Genomic DNA, 17,042 nt, shown 5'->3' with positions numbered 1-17,042 from the left:
ATTCGCGCTAAGTCGGCCAGCATGAAATCCGTTGTCCTATACCGAATTATTGTATCATTTCAGCATTTTTACAACCTCCGCAAAGCTTTATAACATTCGGTCGTGATTGTGGTACCAATTAATTAGAGCATCAGATATACACAGTACACCATTAGATCGGTTAGTGCGACGGACATTACCATATTGCCGAAGACGTAAACTCCTTACAAGCTTAGGGATAAAATGAACCCTGTATGCTTTTCAGAATAAAAGTGGCTGAATGAATTGTATATTAAAATCTTTGTTAATAATTTAGTTCTGATCTAAATCAAAAAATTTAGAAATTAACATATTTAATGTCTAATTAAATTGTTTTCTATTTATATACTTACTTTCCCCTATACTAATATATTTTTTATCAATTCTCACTCTCAATCAATAGGGTATTGGTATATGTATCATATATGGTGCCACAGCCATATAGCCACAAAAAATATATTTTGGCTAAATTAACACCTTGACTTGCCCGAAAATGAAATTAAAGTTGAAATCTTTTTATTCCCGCATAAAACTCTGTCAGTCATTTTGGTGACGTCACACCTATATAAATAATAGTCCATATTCATAAATAGATCGGCATTCTGCTTTTACAAATCCGGTTTGCATTTTAATAAAAAGATACGTACAAATAAAATCCACTTTGATTTTTTTGAAATTTAATGATAAAGTAAATCCTTGAAGTTAAAGTTATTTTTTTTTTTTTTAATATATGGCTTTTATTTGTGCCAAGAGAGCACAGATTATTTCGCCAATGTCACGTGCGAGAAGTTAAAGTTAGATAGTATAATTTAGCTGTTAATAACTTCACACTGAACTGACCGAACTGCCGCTCTTACGTCACACCATGGCGGCTCGTGTTTAAGGTCACGTGACATGTAGGTTAAAAATACGACTTTTTAATTTCGTATAATAAAGTAATAATGTGCTTTAATGACTCAAAATCGGATTTTTAAGTATTTATTTCTATATAATTTTTAAGTTTTATCAACTTTCATAATTTATTTTTCACCACAGAAAGTACCCTATTTTGATGTGTGCTTAAATCCCTGGACGGTCAACATTAGATCGGGTAGGTAGCGTTGTCATCAGGTTATAAGAAAATTAATCCTTTTTTACGGCAATAGCTTGAGATTTAACCGCCATAAGCCGCAGAAAAAAATGACATCCTGGGCTGAAGTTTTAGGTATTGTGATAACTGATATTTATTTTTTTTTATAAAAAATATGACTTTTAAATTTAACCTCTTTTTAACAAAACACATTTAAAAAAAGTTTTTATTCAATTATAATATGATTACTTAATTGAGATGCCGATAGGAACAAATCGTGTAATGAACACAATTGATAATACAATAGAAATACGCTGACAGAATACTATTCTGAAATCTTCAACGTGTTATTTAATCTAAAATTAAGCTATCCTAAGCAGCCCTTTACTACTAAGGAAATCGGTGAGACGGCTATCAAGGCCATTTATATTTCGAACATGCATAAGACAAAATGTAGGTTAGCAAAATATTGTTTAAAGTTATTTAATTGATAAGAGTGAGTTTGAAAAAAATTTCAAATATTCAGGTTTGTTTGTTACCCGGCAGATAAAGAATAAGTGGACAAAAAATTACCCCCTCGATTTTCGATTGTTCAAAGGAAAACAACCGCTCCGGTTGTATATTTTCCTTGAACAAAAATGGAAAATTAAATAATCAATCGTCGTTTAATGATGTCGTCTGTTGTCTTTTAATGAGTATTAAAAAAATACAGTAAAACTAATCTAACAATTTCTTTGTCGGATATTCCTATATTTACCCAGAATAAAATTAGCAGCTATTGGTCCAGGAAAACATAATTTTTTACTAAACAAAGCTAATAAGCTCGCTTAGTGTCCTGTTCAACCATTGACATAGCCAGGATATAAATATTATGTATAATAATAGCGTTGCGATTTTGTACGCTTAAAATTCATATAAAATATCATCTTTTATTTATCGAGTTTAAACGGGTCAGGATTAAAACTGATTTTTCTAAAAATTCTTCTTAGCGGATACTAATTCTATGATAATATTAATATACGCTTTCTAGGCTTCGTATTTTTGACTGTGCTTTGGTAAAATAAGTCAACGCAGACAAGATTAAAATACAATACACGAATATGTTCGTCGATTGTTTTTGCGTCTCTTCTCAATGTATATCATACATTGTATATTAATAAGTTATGCTTCAAAATTTAAAACCTAAACGAAAAATCTGTGCGTTTACGCTCTTGGGAAATATAATGGAAAGTATTGAGTACTCTTCACGCAAATCAGATTTGCAATTGATCGCTTTTTTAATGGTGTTGCTATGAATTCATAAGCAGAATAATGAAAACCTTTTATACCAGTTCTTTTACTCGCTTTACACAGTTTTATGGCCATTTCCTGTTTCCTAGTAGCAGTGGTTTTGCAGGACGCTACGACACTATAAGTGCTTCCGCGGACTAGACGCCATTAACATTAGCGTTGATTGTTTTAGTTTTCCAGAAGGTGTATTCCAGATTTTAATTATTAACAAAGTTATAGCATAAGGTATATGATTGTACAATATTTATTATATTTATATTCTAAATAAACAGCTGTATAATCTCTCGATTTTTTTTTTATTGCAACAAAGTAAAAGCATTAGATTTTACGTAGGTATAAATTGATATAAAAAAGAGAGTATGCGTTTTTTAAAATCTTTAATATTATTAAGTACGTATAATTTCTTATAAAACTTTGTGATAATTATTATTTCTTTCTATTAAAATAATTCAACAATGAAATAGTTTAAGTAATAAATTATTATATTTCGTTGTTTAAATTGCTTTTATTTTTTATAGTCTGATGAAAAAAATTAGTAAAATTATCGTTATAAAATATATTATATCAATACGATAGAATTATTAATTTAATATCAATTTATAATAATCACAAATGTTCCTTCAAATATTTTATAAGGTTTTTTGTTAAATTAGTACTACATCACATTGCTTATTCTTTTTAAATAAAATATTTTCCGTGCCGACTGTTTTTGCAGAAGCCACCGAGAAAGGAGTAAATACAAAGCGTGCGTTGTGGTTACTAAACCCTCAATTACCAGAGAGAAAAAGTAAATATTTGATTTACTCAGCTCAACTTTTTTTTAAATTTAAATACTAGTTAGAAGCATTTAATTTTCAACTTTTTTCCTTATATGTGACTATTTTAAATGTCTATCCACCTTAAGAGATGAAAATTATTGTAGTGGTATGTTATTTAACTACATTACTGACGGAAATCAGGAATCACTATACGTTATAACTAAAATACCAAGCGGTCAAATATACAGTAGTATCAACGAAAAATGGAGGACTATATAATGAATATTTATTTATGATTTTACGAATAAAAATATTTAATCCTATCGTTTAATAATATTCAGTTCTATCTTCTCTTAAAATATTGTAAATTTATCTGAAAGTTTGGATAGATAGATGTTTGTTAGTCAAAAGGATCAGACCGCTACACATATCTTGAATGAAATTTAGCACATCGATAGATTATAGTCTAGCTGGGTAAAGGTATAGGTAAATTTTATCCCAATCTTTTCCGTAAACAATCAATGTTCATAACAGCAAGTGATTTATTTTTGGTATAGTTAGAAAAAACTACTGCTTAATCCAAATGATTAATATTAAAAATTAAGGTTGCAGATAATTTGGTTTTCCTTCAACTACAAAAATTTCAAATATTTAATATGCTTGACGCTAACGCAGAACATTCTCGGTGTTGTTAAGAATGACAGGTACTTAAGTCAAAGTGACCATTTCGAAGGGATAAGGGGATAGCTAGGGTCGACACGAATTCCAATGCCATTATTGCGGTGTCCTTAGTTTGACGAAGGTATCGTCCGGGTTGTTAGCTATCTCAAACCTGATCGGAGCTCTAAATCGTCTCATTGTTTATTCGAATATGACATCTCCAACAATAGTTTCGACATGAAAACGGCTGACTGAAATCTTGTTGATAGATTCTTTGTTTTAGTTTCAGGAAGACGCACAAAGGAGCCAGCAGATGGTAAACGCCCATATACTTTGGCAGTGTAAGAAATATTAGGCATTACTTAGAGCGTCAATGCATCATCAGCTATATGCACTAACTCACGGGATGTATGTTCGTAATTACTGGCTCACTCTGGTATTCATGTTTTGTAAGAAAAAGCGGTATTATGACCACAATTTTCAATAGCTTTTTTGTGGGATTCTTACATTTAAAAAAATTATAATCCTTTATTTTTGACCTCCTAGAACCTCAGAATACTTTTTAAGTAAAGTAAATTGTTTATTTTTTCTCTTTCCATATTAATCGATTTTAGTAAATCTTTACTCGTTAAAAGTAAGGACAGGCAACAAGTAAATGTTTAAAAAATGAATACCTTTGCTTATTGTATCGTATTTGAAAGTATTTTGTTATGATACGGCTACAGAAAATTTATTTTCTTACTTTGTCATTATGTTCTGCCGCATGGGAAATTGAATTTGGAGAAAATTAGATTTCATGTTCTTTTTAAAGATAAAAATCACCGTACAAAATACATTGTATTCGAGCAGGATGTTATCTTTAAATCTTATTTTTATTACTTGTAGGTATTTTAGATTAAAAAAATCGCTAAGTTGTCTACTTACGTTTCCATTACAAATTCCAAAATACCGATCATAAGAATTACTTGAGCTTAATAGTCTCAAGCGAGTGAAATAAGCATATTTTTGTAAAATTATACCAAGGTTTGTTCAAATAATATGTGATAAACGACTACAGCACTGAAGAAGTATTTTTATCGCAATTCAATTTGGATAAAAGCCAAGAGCTTATTTCGAAAAGAATATTTATTTTTAATATTGACATATTTCTCTAAGTTCAAATAAGGATAAAACGATTTTTGTAATGTAATTTAGGAAAGTGAAATATGACAGATATGTGAATGAAATGTTATTTTATTTGGGATAATGAAAATGTAGGACTATGTATCTGTTTGACAATACATAATTATGTCAAACTCAGAGGAATATTGATGTACTATAAGTGTTCTTTTATCAATCTACATTAGCTTACATGTCGCTAAGGATAGATAAAGCTGGTGCATCGTTTGAGAGAAGATTCTGAGAAGGGGTCACGACTCTCAGATGTGAGAAAATTTAACGGATTTTTTTAAAGTACGACACAACTTAGATGTCGCATCGGCAAAATTCGTGAAACCGATCACATCCGAATTGAGTACGCTATACCAAATTATCAATATTTATTTCTCATGCGAATATGATCTTTGCACAAACGTAATAACTTGTAATATCATATGATCTAACATATTCGTCAATTTGACACGTGGATTTACATGCACTTGCTTTCTCTGACGCGTGAATCTATAGCGAAGAATAGCGTCGAATGGTGCGATAGGGAGCTATTTCTATTGGTTGTACAAATCGGCAGTAATCGGTTTTAATTTCATTCCATTGCATTTTCCGATGCTACATCTAATTTGTGTCCTACTATACATTATTCAAAATATAAATACTAGGTAATATCGATTGGATAGTTCATAGCAATATTTATCTATTTTAACCTGACATCAGTTATTTGAAATTATAGAAGAATAGATAATATGTTAATAAAGCCGATGTATAAATTTTATTTTTTGAGCGACTATTTATTCTATTTCTTCATTACAATCAATATGTGATGAAAAAGATTTACATTCAAGTTTTACAAAAAAAGACGCAATGGCATAAAGAATATAACATTTATTTATGAATAAAATAACCAAATATGAGATTATATCTTTCTGTTATTTAAAACTTTGATGCCAATTTACGTTATGAATTATTTAATTAAATAAAACAACATAACAAACAATTTGATAAAAAGGTGTTGCATTGCATGTGTTGGATTACCCATAAACAACTAACATTTTTATATATATAATATGTATTTAAATAAGTATTATAACACCATAAATTTTTGAAATAAGAAAAACAATCTATAAGAAATCTTTTATTACAATAATGTCTAGTATAGTTTTCGGAATAATTTTAGAAGTTTCTAATAGTTACTCGAATCTGATACATCGGACTGATTTTAGAATATTCCTTTAGGCATCTACATCAAGCAAAGTTAGAATCCATTTGTCTTGTCAACCGAATGAATGATGAGTTGGTGACGAAACTACGGCATTTTGAGCAGTAAAATTGAAGCAGATGTATGCGTAAAATTAACTTAGCGGGCCTAAAATAAAATATTATTTATTTGAGAAATATTTTAGGCCGTCATATTATTTTATTGAACGTTCAATAACGAAAATATAAAAAAATAATAATATAACTACCTCAAAATTGGATCCTACCTTAGAAATCTGTTGGGTACCTAATGATTAACTACAACGAGATATTATGTTTGACTAAAAGATTTAAATCGTTTGACTAATAATTTAATAAAATTTAAATCAATTTGGACAGTCTATACTTATTATTAAGTCACTTCATATTTTAACGTTTACAAAGATTTATGAAATTCATTTCATCGGGTTCATATTTAAAATAAATTATGAAAAATTTATTAATAATTCCTTTTCGAGTTAAGCCTAACCGGTTCCGAGTAAAAGCAATGAATGTATTCGACGCGTCGTATAAAATCTTGATATTGAATTTCTACGCCTGCTATCGAATTTATTGCGATGCAGCGATAGCTTTTGTAATATCTGGATCAAAGTTCATATTCTACTCAAATATAACATACGTTTTTTTTTTGTATTACGAGAACTCATGTATTATGTAGAGAGACAAACATAGAAGGATATTTTGTAAATATCGTTTACGAGATCGTTTACTATGGAATATACAAACAACATTTATTAAAAAAGTAATTTTTATTTAAATATCATTTTGCATGTACTTTTGAATGTTCAAGCGTTACCGTTCGGTTATGTTTTTTACCGAAAAGTGCTATCAAGAACAGTGGCATAGCTAGGTGAGGGAGGGCCCCGGTGTATAGAAAAAAGAATCGGGCCCTCACCTCCTCTTTCCCACCCCTCTTTACCTAATAGTTGCACTTTAAAATTATATATACCAAATAAGAATTCTTACGCATAGGGTCGTACTTTTCTAGTTTCAGAAGCTTAAGGTTTAGTTTAGAGGCTCCCTGAACTCCGGGGCCCTAGTGCACTGCACCACCTGTCCAACGATAGCTACGCCACTGATCAAGAAACTGAATCAATTCATTTTAATTACATACAACTGGTCAATTTCTAAACTACATTCATTAACCGGTAATATCATGCATTGTTGACACAAATTGTACATGTACATAATATATTCTGATAAAGGCGAATAAGATTATTTTTTCAAAACAAGTTGAATTTAGTTACTCATTATACCAATGGAAAATGACTGTATAATACTATTGTATGTATTTGTAATAAATAGCCTAAACCGTTTGCTTTTTCATGTTTGTGGGCTATTCATTTAACAGTTATAGTTTATGTAAGTATAAACATACTTTTCAGCCCGGGTATTACTCTAATAGGTTTATTTTATATTATAGTAATGGCCGACCGCAAACCATTACTAATACTGACGTTTTCCTTTAAAAACACGCCATATAATATGTCTTGCGAGTCAGAGGCAGATTTACAAATGTGATGTATGTTATGGTTCCTGCATAACTAAAAATATAATATAATAAAAAGCATTACTAACGTTGTGAAAATATTTTTAGAATCACAAAAATTACAATAAAAAGTAAAAAGTCAAGTAACAGCCTGTAAATATCCCACTGCTGAGATAAGGCCTCCTCTTCCATTAAGGAGAGGGTCCGGAACATATTCCACCACGCTGTTCCAATGCGGGTTGGTGGAATGCACATGTGGCAGAATTTCGATGAAATTAGACACATGCAGGTTTCCTCACGATGTTTTCCTTCACCGGCGAGCACGAGATGAATTATAAACACAATTAAGCACACATATATAGTGTTGCTTGCCTGGGTTTGAACCCGCAATCATCGGTTAAGATGCACGCGTTCTAACCACAAGGCCAGTTCCATGGTTAAAAAGAATACTGCGGATGTTTAAAAATACACGTGCGGAAATTTGCCAAAGTAAGAATATACATATATACCTAAAGCTAACTATATAGCTAGCCTTTTTAAATATCCGGGAGTATGAATAGGAACTATGGTTCATGGATTGGTGTATATAACGTTAGGATATTCAATCTTAACATCATTTGAACAACGTTATGGCAGTCTTACTAAGTAATACCTATCAAGTTTGCGTATTGAAATTGATGGAGTCCAAGAGTTGTGAGCTCTTCGAGCTATTAGACAAGAATACTTCGAGTTTTTTCTTGCAGAATTGTTACACAGAAAATTGTTTGTTTAATATTAAAAAAGAATAAAAAAAACTTCATTCCTTTTTGAAAGTCCTTGGTTTTTTTATTCTTTCACAGAATTCATCGTACATTTTTATTGTTTACGTCAAAATATTAAAACGTTCGGAATTCGTGCAGCAAATATTCACGTAGGAAATAATATATGACGTATCATTATCGCGCGATACTAGCATGATCTGTATTTTCATTTTATTTTAACGTAACATTATCTATAATTTTTCCTTTAAATAATAAAGAACAAAAGATATTTTCTGAAATCAGGTTGCTATTCCGTAGGCTCTATTCTACTGTTATTATTTTTTATCCACATAAAAAGCAAATAATATCTGAAGCTTTTAAATATGATTAAGTGTGACTGTATTCTTTGCATTGTTTTCATTTTGCGGGCAAAAAACTCTATCCTTTGTCATTTTTGTTGGGATTTTCATTATTTCGATCTCCGTTCAGTTTGAATGATATTCAGATAAAAATTGATTATTTATGAGCTCATGTTTAAAATATTTGTATCATTATTGTTTCTACCTAGAAAAGTGAATAATATTCCAGTTCAATAAAGAGTTAATATGACCAATCTGTTCAATTTATAACTAATATTTATTTATTATATGTAATGATGTAAGTTATATAATATACAGCTGAGCGTACTCTTAATAAATACGTGTTCTTTTAAGTAGAAAGATTTTATTTAAAGTACTAATGGTTTGGAAATAATATCTGATAAAAAAATATGTGGATAAATTCGAAAGACAAATTTGTTTGTGCAAACCGTTTCGAAATGTATGTTCTTGAAAAGATTTCTCGATCACAGATACCAACAGCGAGTGGGAGATAAGTCCTTCCCGTTTACTTATTTCAAGCAGGAAAAGATGCAGTGACTAGACTTGGTTACGACAGATTTATAATTAAATTTCTGCAAATATAAAGTAAAGAATTACGGCGCAAATTTTATATTGTGATCTGTTCCAACGGATTGATTTTACCGGAATATGAATTAGTTTTAAACAATGCGTACAAAAACAAGTCACTAAAATACAGATTTTGTACTTAAAGAAAACTAACGCGGGAATTAGTTATATCGTTTTTGTGTTTGTTTCTGTTTTGTTTTGTTTGTTTTTTTTTATTATTATTATTTACTAACATTAGTTATAGGGTTGCCATGTAATACTAAAATTAAAATATGGACTATGTCTGAGGCAAAATAAATAAAAATTAAATTAAATAAAATTACCTCTCACTAAACTTATTTTTTAAATTTGTTAAAATTATTTTGTGACTTTCAAGATAGAATTTGTAAAGTACAAAACAAAACTAAGTGACGAAGTTTATTATGAGTTATCTTTTAATGTTAGGACCGTGTGTATCCCATTAAAGATACCCCTTATTTAAAAAAAAACTATATATGTTAATACAACCTCTGTTGTTCATGTTCATGCAATGAGTTGTGGTGTAAATAACCCGATATATATTTGTTATTTTTGGGATAACCGAATACATGCGGCTTGTTTTGGACCACATAATAACGTGATAATCTACGTGTGGTGGCTATAATGTAATTAGCAAAGGTTTGTGATAATGTAATTAGGTTGAGAATTTTGTTTGATCTTCTTGTAACTATAAGCTTTGACTGTTTTTTATATAATATAAGATTTTTTTTTAGTTCTTATTAATACCCAGCAACTACATTCATGTTTTGATTCGTTTTGCTTACCTATAGAACAATTGTCTACGAGGCGTTATTCACAAGCTTGTTACTTTCGGATCAAAAGGCTATGAATAGCGAATTGTACTTTAAATGTATGAAGATGACGGATACTAGTGTTTCAATATAAAAATGTAAAATAAATGTACTTTTGTTGATACCTGAGTTGATATTTCAAGACGAGTGAGACAGTTTTGAACTTAGTTTTTAATTCACTGTAACTGTATGTCCGTATGTTTATTCATTTTATTATCTAAAAAATATAACGGGAAGTACCAGAAGTGACAATATTCGTTGCTATATTGTTAACATAATATTATCCAGTTATAAGCAAAAAACAGTGTGTCTTATTTAGGTTTTTACTCCTTTATTTAAGGTGAGAAATTTGTTTAGAAAAAGTTATGAGCAGATTTTGCGCGTAAAGCTTTGCGATATAAAAAAAGGAATGTATGGTGAGTCCTGACACTTTTATATTATATCGGTAATGTTGTGTCTTACAATAAATCATAGTTTCAAAGTCGCGTTTTGAAAGTACTAATAGTTTTTACATAGCTAATAGTTTTGACATAATGATAAAAAACGACAATCCCAATAAAATAATACATTGTGTATATATGTGTGTATTCTTGTTAAGATACATCTCCAGTGTTTTCTTTTGCGCCGGATATTCTTAATCGTGTTAATCTAACAGTTTTTCCTTATTGACGACTTTTACTTTTATTACAGACATGTTTTCTATTCTACAACTACTCGTCAAAAACATTAACCCAGTTGTCATTATTGTTCTTTGGACCTATAATTAACCTGACCTTAAGGGTCAAAATGAATGCACGGGCGACCTCGTGGGTCACGCTATCTGTGAGAAAACGCCTGGGTCTACCTACACGCTTAGAGGACATTATTGAAAATGTCCTAGCCCTTTCAGAAGGAGTCACTCACACATAGCTCTGCTTATATTTTTACAGAAGCCAGTAATAATATTAGCAACTGCAAATATTGCGGTTGCATTAATCTCTGGTCCATTCTTATGTTTATACTACGGTTCTAAAAATTGCTGCTATAATAATCCTTTATTTTTTTTAATAATAATATTTTAATAAAATTTCATTATTTATTAAATTTGCTGCATTTGAGAACATTATTAAGATTTGTAATCTTTGCGCCTTTTCGGTGGCATGTACTAACTCTTTTCTTCTCGGCAGCAACAGCAGGTTTAGAAGTTGAAAAGCCTATATTTCAGTGCCTCGAAAATGACGTAGAGTGGGGTTGGTTTTATGCCAGATCACTTACCGATCGTGTCAAATATCGTCTCACCGGATTGTAAGAGCGATAGAATGAAGAGTGTGCTTGATTTCGCACATACATTTGTTCCATTACAAGCCCTTCACGAATGGTTTGTCGCCATGGACAATGGGTGCCTTGAAATCGGTCAGGAGAAATAAAGTCATTTGTTCAATTAAATCGTGTAAAATAACCATTCAAAATTAAACATATTTCAATTGATTTAGATGATATCTCCCTTGAGATATATGTTCGGAATAAAGGATACAGATAGCGTTTAGGAAATTAAATCGCCATAGATCGTTTAAAGATATATTCTAAAACCATTATAGTTTACATTTCTACGAAGTTTTTCTGAAATCAGGGCGAATTTATTAGTTAAACAAACAATATAAATAAAGATAAAAAGGCAATAGCATGTTGGATACCTAACATGAGCAAGTCAAGCTGATAACATCCCACAACCTTTGAAACATAAACAACGTTTATATACAAACATTAATAATTATCAGTAAGTTTCATTTTGCTCGTCGATCCGCAATCAGTTATATATCGTAAGTAAAAATAAATATAATAAAAACTATACAATAATACACAACTATACAATGTTTTTAGTGTAATTTCTTTAAAATGTATTTTCAGTAATTTGTGATAAAGATTAGGCTTAAAATGAGTGATTGACTATTACAAAATGTGTAATGAAATGATGTGTTTCATAGTTTTGCTTTTAATACGATAACAATTCTTTAAATATCCAACTAAGTACTGTTATTTAAATAAGGATTTTTTTTCAGATGAAGTTACTAGTGTTATTAGTTGTTCTTGCATATTCTGTCACTGCAAGAATAATTGACGAAAAATGTGATGGAATTATTGTTCATAATATTAACCATATAAAAGAAGTATTAAAGGACAACATAGACAGTCCCTACCAATTAGCAATCGATTATGACACAAATATGCTATTCTTTAGCTATTCCAGTTACGATAATGTTTCAAAGTTCATTTCGGCATATATTAATTTAAAAACAAATGAATTCCAAATAATTGACGGTGTTAATGGTGGTTTTGCTAATGGAGTTGACGGTCGTAGTAACACAGTGTACATAGGTGGAAACGATGGACTTTATAAATTTGACTTCGAAAGCAAAAGAGCACAACATATCGATGGTACTGCTCATAATATATGGCAAATTTTCTTTAAAAATGATTTATATTATACGAATTATCCACTTGAAAATGTTTATGTATACAAAGATGGCAAGTCCCAAAGGGTTCCAGAGCTACTCCAAACAAAAGCTATGCTAGTTGCTATTGACAACAATGACAATATATATTATTCTAATTCATCGGGTCTCTTTGTCCATAAGAAGGCGAAGAATTATGTTACTTTCTTGGGCGATTACAATCTAAACGGCATAACAAGTGACATTACTGGTAATTTATTCTTCTCTACGCCTGATGGTATATACTTTATCGACGATAAAAGTAAAAAGATAGAGAAACTAGCTACAATACCGAATATTTACGGAATGGCCGTGGAAAGCGACGGAAATATAATATATGCGTCGCAAGACAGTCTTGTGAGACTGAAACCAACCAAAACGCACTGCTTTGTTAATGAAAAACCCGAAGTTGAGGTGTTCTAAGATATATATTTATTGGAACTGACTGCGTGCATTTATGTATTAAGGAATTTGTTTCTTGGTTTACGACATAACTCTATACTTTTATATTGGCTTATATGAAATAAAATATTTTAAAAACAACTAGTTCAAAAAGTATTTATTTGATAATATCAGACTATTCTCTAATTCTTTGCTCAGTTTTGTCGTTTTATTTCCTTATATAAACTAATGCTATTTACGTCGTTGATAAATTGTTTGCTAGTGATTTTATTTTACCTTTTTTGCAACTAAATAATATATATAATTAGTTAAAAAATTAAAAATTATGTGTTGTGGCGGCATCTAGTGGACTGAGTGAGTGAACAAAAAAAATGATGCAAGTGTTGACTTATACGGCCCAATCGCTAAAACAGTGTCGATCTAAAAGTAACTAATCTCAAACAGATACAACAACATCCTTTTATTAATATTTTTATATAAATTAATATAATAAATGAAAATATTTTAAATTCATGAAAATAAAATTCATTAAAGTAATAAAAACTAATCGAAGTAAACTAGCGAAGTGGATCTTTTAAGTAGAAAAACATTAACAAACAACGACTCACAATAATATAATTTAAACATATAAAACTTTAATAATTATATTAGCATTATAAAATAGACGTTGTATTGTATCTATATGACGTATTATGTATAAATAATAAGTACATTAAAATATAAGCAAAATATCACGTCTATTTTTCATCTCATTTTGTTATTAGTTTGCAAAGCTGGTTTACTGGATATTTCTAAACAAAGAAATTCCTAAGGGGAATCGCGATGCTTCTGTTGAGAGCTAATATTCCTTATAATCACGTAGTGACATTATACTACAGAACTCGAGCTGTAATTTTATGAGTTATAAAACTTCACCTTCTATAAATGAAGTTACCTTAAGCTACACTTTATTATTATAATTATTACAACCTGGTTTAAGAGAAGTACAAGACATCTATTGAAAAGAATAAGTTACTATTATTTTTTATAATTTACATATATTAATAATTTACTATAATATAATTATGTTACTCATACCTATTGAGTCTTATACTTTGGACTATTGTATACAGTTCCAGCACTAGTTTAATTAAAGTTGTAGTATCGATTCGGTTATACGCAATCCCTGAACAAAATTAATTTGATAGGAATAATACTATTGCCATCTCCTTCTTTATAGTTTAGCGAACCTTATGTAGTATTAATATACAAAGATATACTACATTAAATATTATCGGCGTTTGGACAAAATAATTTTAACAAATATAGTCTTATTTGTATTTTGTCGTTTTACTAAGACATATTACTCACTCACACAAAGATCATGCTTGCACAAGCGTCACTCGCTCATACAAACGCACGCCGATATTAAGAATTTAATGCGGAAGGGCGAGCCATCATGCCTCAAATAGATCTGTGTTTTTAAAACTCATTATAGATGTTCACACTACTTACATTTTCATTGAATATATAATATAGTCAAATTACTTTGAAATTTCAAAAATCTAAATTAGTAACGAAAAGTTGTTTTTTTATTATTCTATATATCGTTTGTTTCCTTGTTTTCCGAGTTATAATATAAGTACGTGTATATTAACACATTCAATGCGGAGCGAGGTCTCATATGTGTCCCCCTTGCTGTGCGGCTAAGAAAAACATAGATTTCTCTGTCGTGTGGCGACCGTATCATCTATTTGATATATTATAGGAAAGAGATGAAATTATTTATATGATACCTATTGAAAGCCGAATGTTACGGTGTACCTATTACTGGTGTAATACGAGGTCTCTTTGACAAGGTACCGCACAGAAAAAATAAAATTCGATCACATCACATCGAGTTTTAGTTTCTTAAATGTTACGGGGTCTACGGGGTCATACGAGCTCTTAAACACCCCGTACCGCCAGAACGGACGAAATTAAAAATGATGCCGAAGCCAACGTGTTAAGAGCAACAGTCACAATACCGCCAGTATGAAATTACAGCGAACAATTTGTAATCATACGAATAATTTTCATGTCGATTTAATACCAACGCTGATTTATGAGCAGATTTTATAGCTGTAAATGAAACTTATAATTAAATCACTTGATTAATTTGGCTTATATCCACATATATTCGTAATTACACTCGTAATTAATAGTTAGTTATTCGAACTTTAAAATTATTCTTATCATTTAGTTTTGAAATAAACAAGGAATCGTACTTCCGACATCGTTATTCTGTTGACATGAAAAACAAATATGTTTTCGTTATCAGTGGAAACTTTAATTTCTTGACTTTAACTTAAAGTATCTTGATATACTTATAGCTAGTAGATATAAGATAGAAATCCATTGAGATAACAAATAATAATCAAATATATTGGCAGGATATCTATATATTTATGTAGATATTCTGCCAAACTTTATCGATATAAAGATAGCAACGATTAAATTTAAAATGTCAATATACTTTCAAGTTTTAATGTTATTATAAACAGAATCAGACAAACGTCTCATTTTTTTTTCAAAAAATTAAAATAATAACAGAGGTACCGAAATAAAAAAAAATTAAAATAGTTTTCTTGATTTTTTCTTATTATTATCCATATCTGTATATTGTAAATAATATATATCACTTCTTTTTTTATTATATCGTAATCCTAGAACCTAAATAATTTAATGTTATTAGTATTCGAATAGTAATGGCTTTAGTTATTATAGTTTAGGTTACCTTAAGTCACCAACAACATCTAATCAATAAAATCAATAACAACTTAAACAACTATAATATACGAAAGCAGCTGTCAAAGGCAACAGCAAAATAGCCGATTAATTTAAAATGAAAATAACATTCAATTAATTTGTACTTAGAGTACCTTTTATGTAATCTAACATATTTATTAGTGTGGGTTCGAAGTGTTTACAGGGACTCAGTCTCGCGTTGAATTTTCCCATCATTGTGGTATCGCTGAGTCGGCATATCGCATCGACTGGCGTACGCTGAGTCGGTAAGTCATTCAAGCTTATTATGGGAGCGTGAATGTGTTGCGTATAAATTTCAGAGATATCCAACTAATTACAATAATTTTAATTCATTTTTTATTATTAACTTTACGTGTCATCTAGCACCATTTTGTGTTGCGACTTCTGTTAAGTAATACATATTAGGTTTGCATAATTCGAGTAAGTAATTGGCTCTATTGTCTGTATACGGTATTTTTAATGTTTATACTTTGTATTATATGCTGTTGTTTTCCTAAAACAAATAAATAAATTATAGCCTCATTATCAATCAGCAAGACTTAGTATTGTTCTATTTCTGTTTGAAAAGTAAGTGAGAAAGTACAATTACCAGGTTGGTGGCGCATTGACCGAGTGAAATGGTAAATATTTCACACACTGCCTAAAGGCTGTGGTAACCATTTATCATTAGGTGAAACTCTCCATCCATCTATCTACATAACAAAAAACATAAAGTAAAATGTCAATTTTCCTTAACTATGAACACAGCTTTATTTTGTAATAAAGCAACGTAATTATTTTAAGTTTATCTGAAATTGACCTTTTATAGCTCCAGTGAATAAGCAGTGAGGACTTTTTATGACGACCTACATTATACAGATCAACGATACACTTTGTACCAACGATTGACCCGAGATCAATTCTGTACTATTTCCCATTTGGAATATTTTGTTAAATTATTTATTACTTATTTAACAACGTTATTTTGTTCGTATATGTTTCCGATATTTAATACAGATTATAACGTATGAAATGATGTTTTTAAAATATAGTATGGGAATAATGCTAATGTGTATTGTGTTACACGTTAAATAGAACAAGATCCTTTCAGAGTATAACACAATGCAGAAAGTCAGTAAATAGCTAGTAATAGTCAATTCCTCGCATCTATAAAACGGGTTTTACTATGAGAA

General features: G+C 30.0%; 1 protein-coding gene across 2 annotated transcripts; it reads left to right on the top strand.

Annotated features, from left to right (window-relative positions):
* Window positions 1-11,873: 11,873 nt before the first annotated feature.
* On the top strand, window positions 11,874-13,224 carry LOC124532599 (ommochrome-binding protein-like). 2 transcript variants are annotated; one of them, XM_047107579.1, is made up of 2 exons: window positions 11,874-12,009; window positions 12,250-13,224. In XM_047107579.1, exon 2 carries the CDS (start codon window positions 12,250-12,252, stop codon window positions 13,102-13,104), a length of 855 nt encoding a protein of 284 aa, XP_046963535.1. In that variant the 5' UTR covers window positions 11,874-12,009; the 3' UTR covers window positions 13,105-13,224. The 2 variants fall into 2 exon arrangements, with proteins under 2 accessions (XP_046963535.1, XP_046963536.1); XM_047107580.1 differs by lacking the exon at window positions 11,874-12,009 and adding an exon at window positions 12,134-12,150.
* Window positions 13,225-17,042: the final 3,818 nt, after the last annotated feature.

The sequence above is a fragment of the Vanessa cardui genome, chromosome 9, assembly GCF_905220365.1.
Source record: "Vanessa cardui chromosome 9, ilVanCard2.1, whole genome shotgun sequence".
NCBI lineage: Eukaryota > Metazoa > Arthropoda > Insecta > Lepidoptera > Nymphalidae > Vanessa > Vanessa cardui.
Note: the sequence above shows the minus strand (reverse complement) of the source record. Positions and strands in the feature narration are given on the sequence as shown.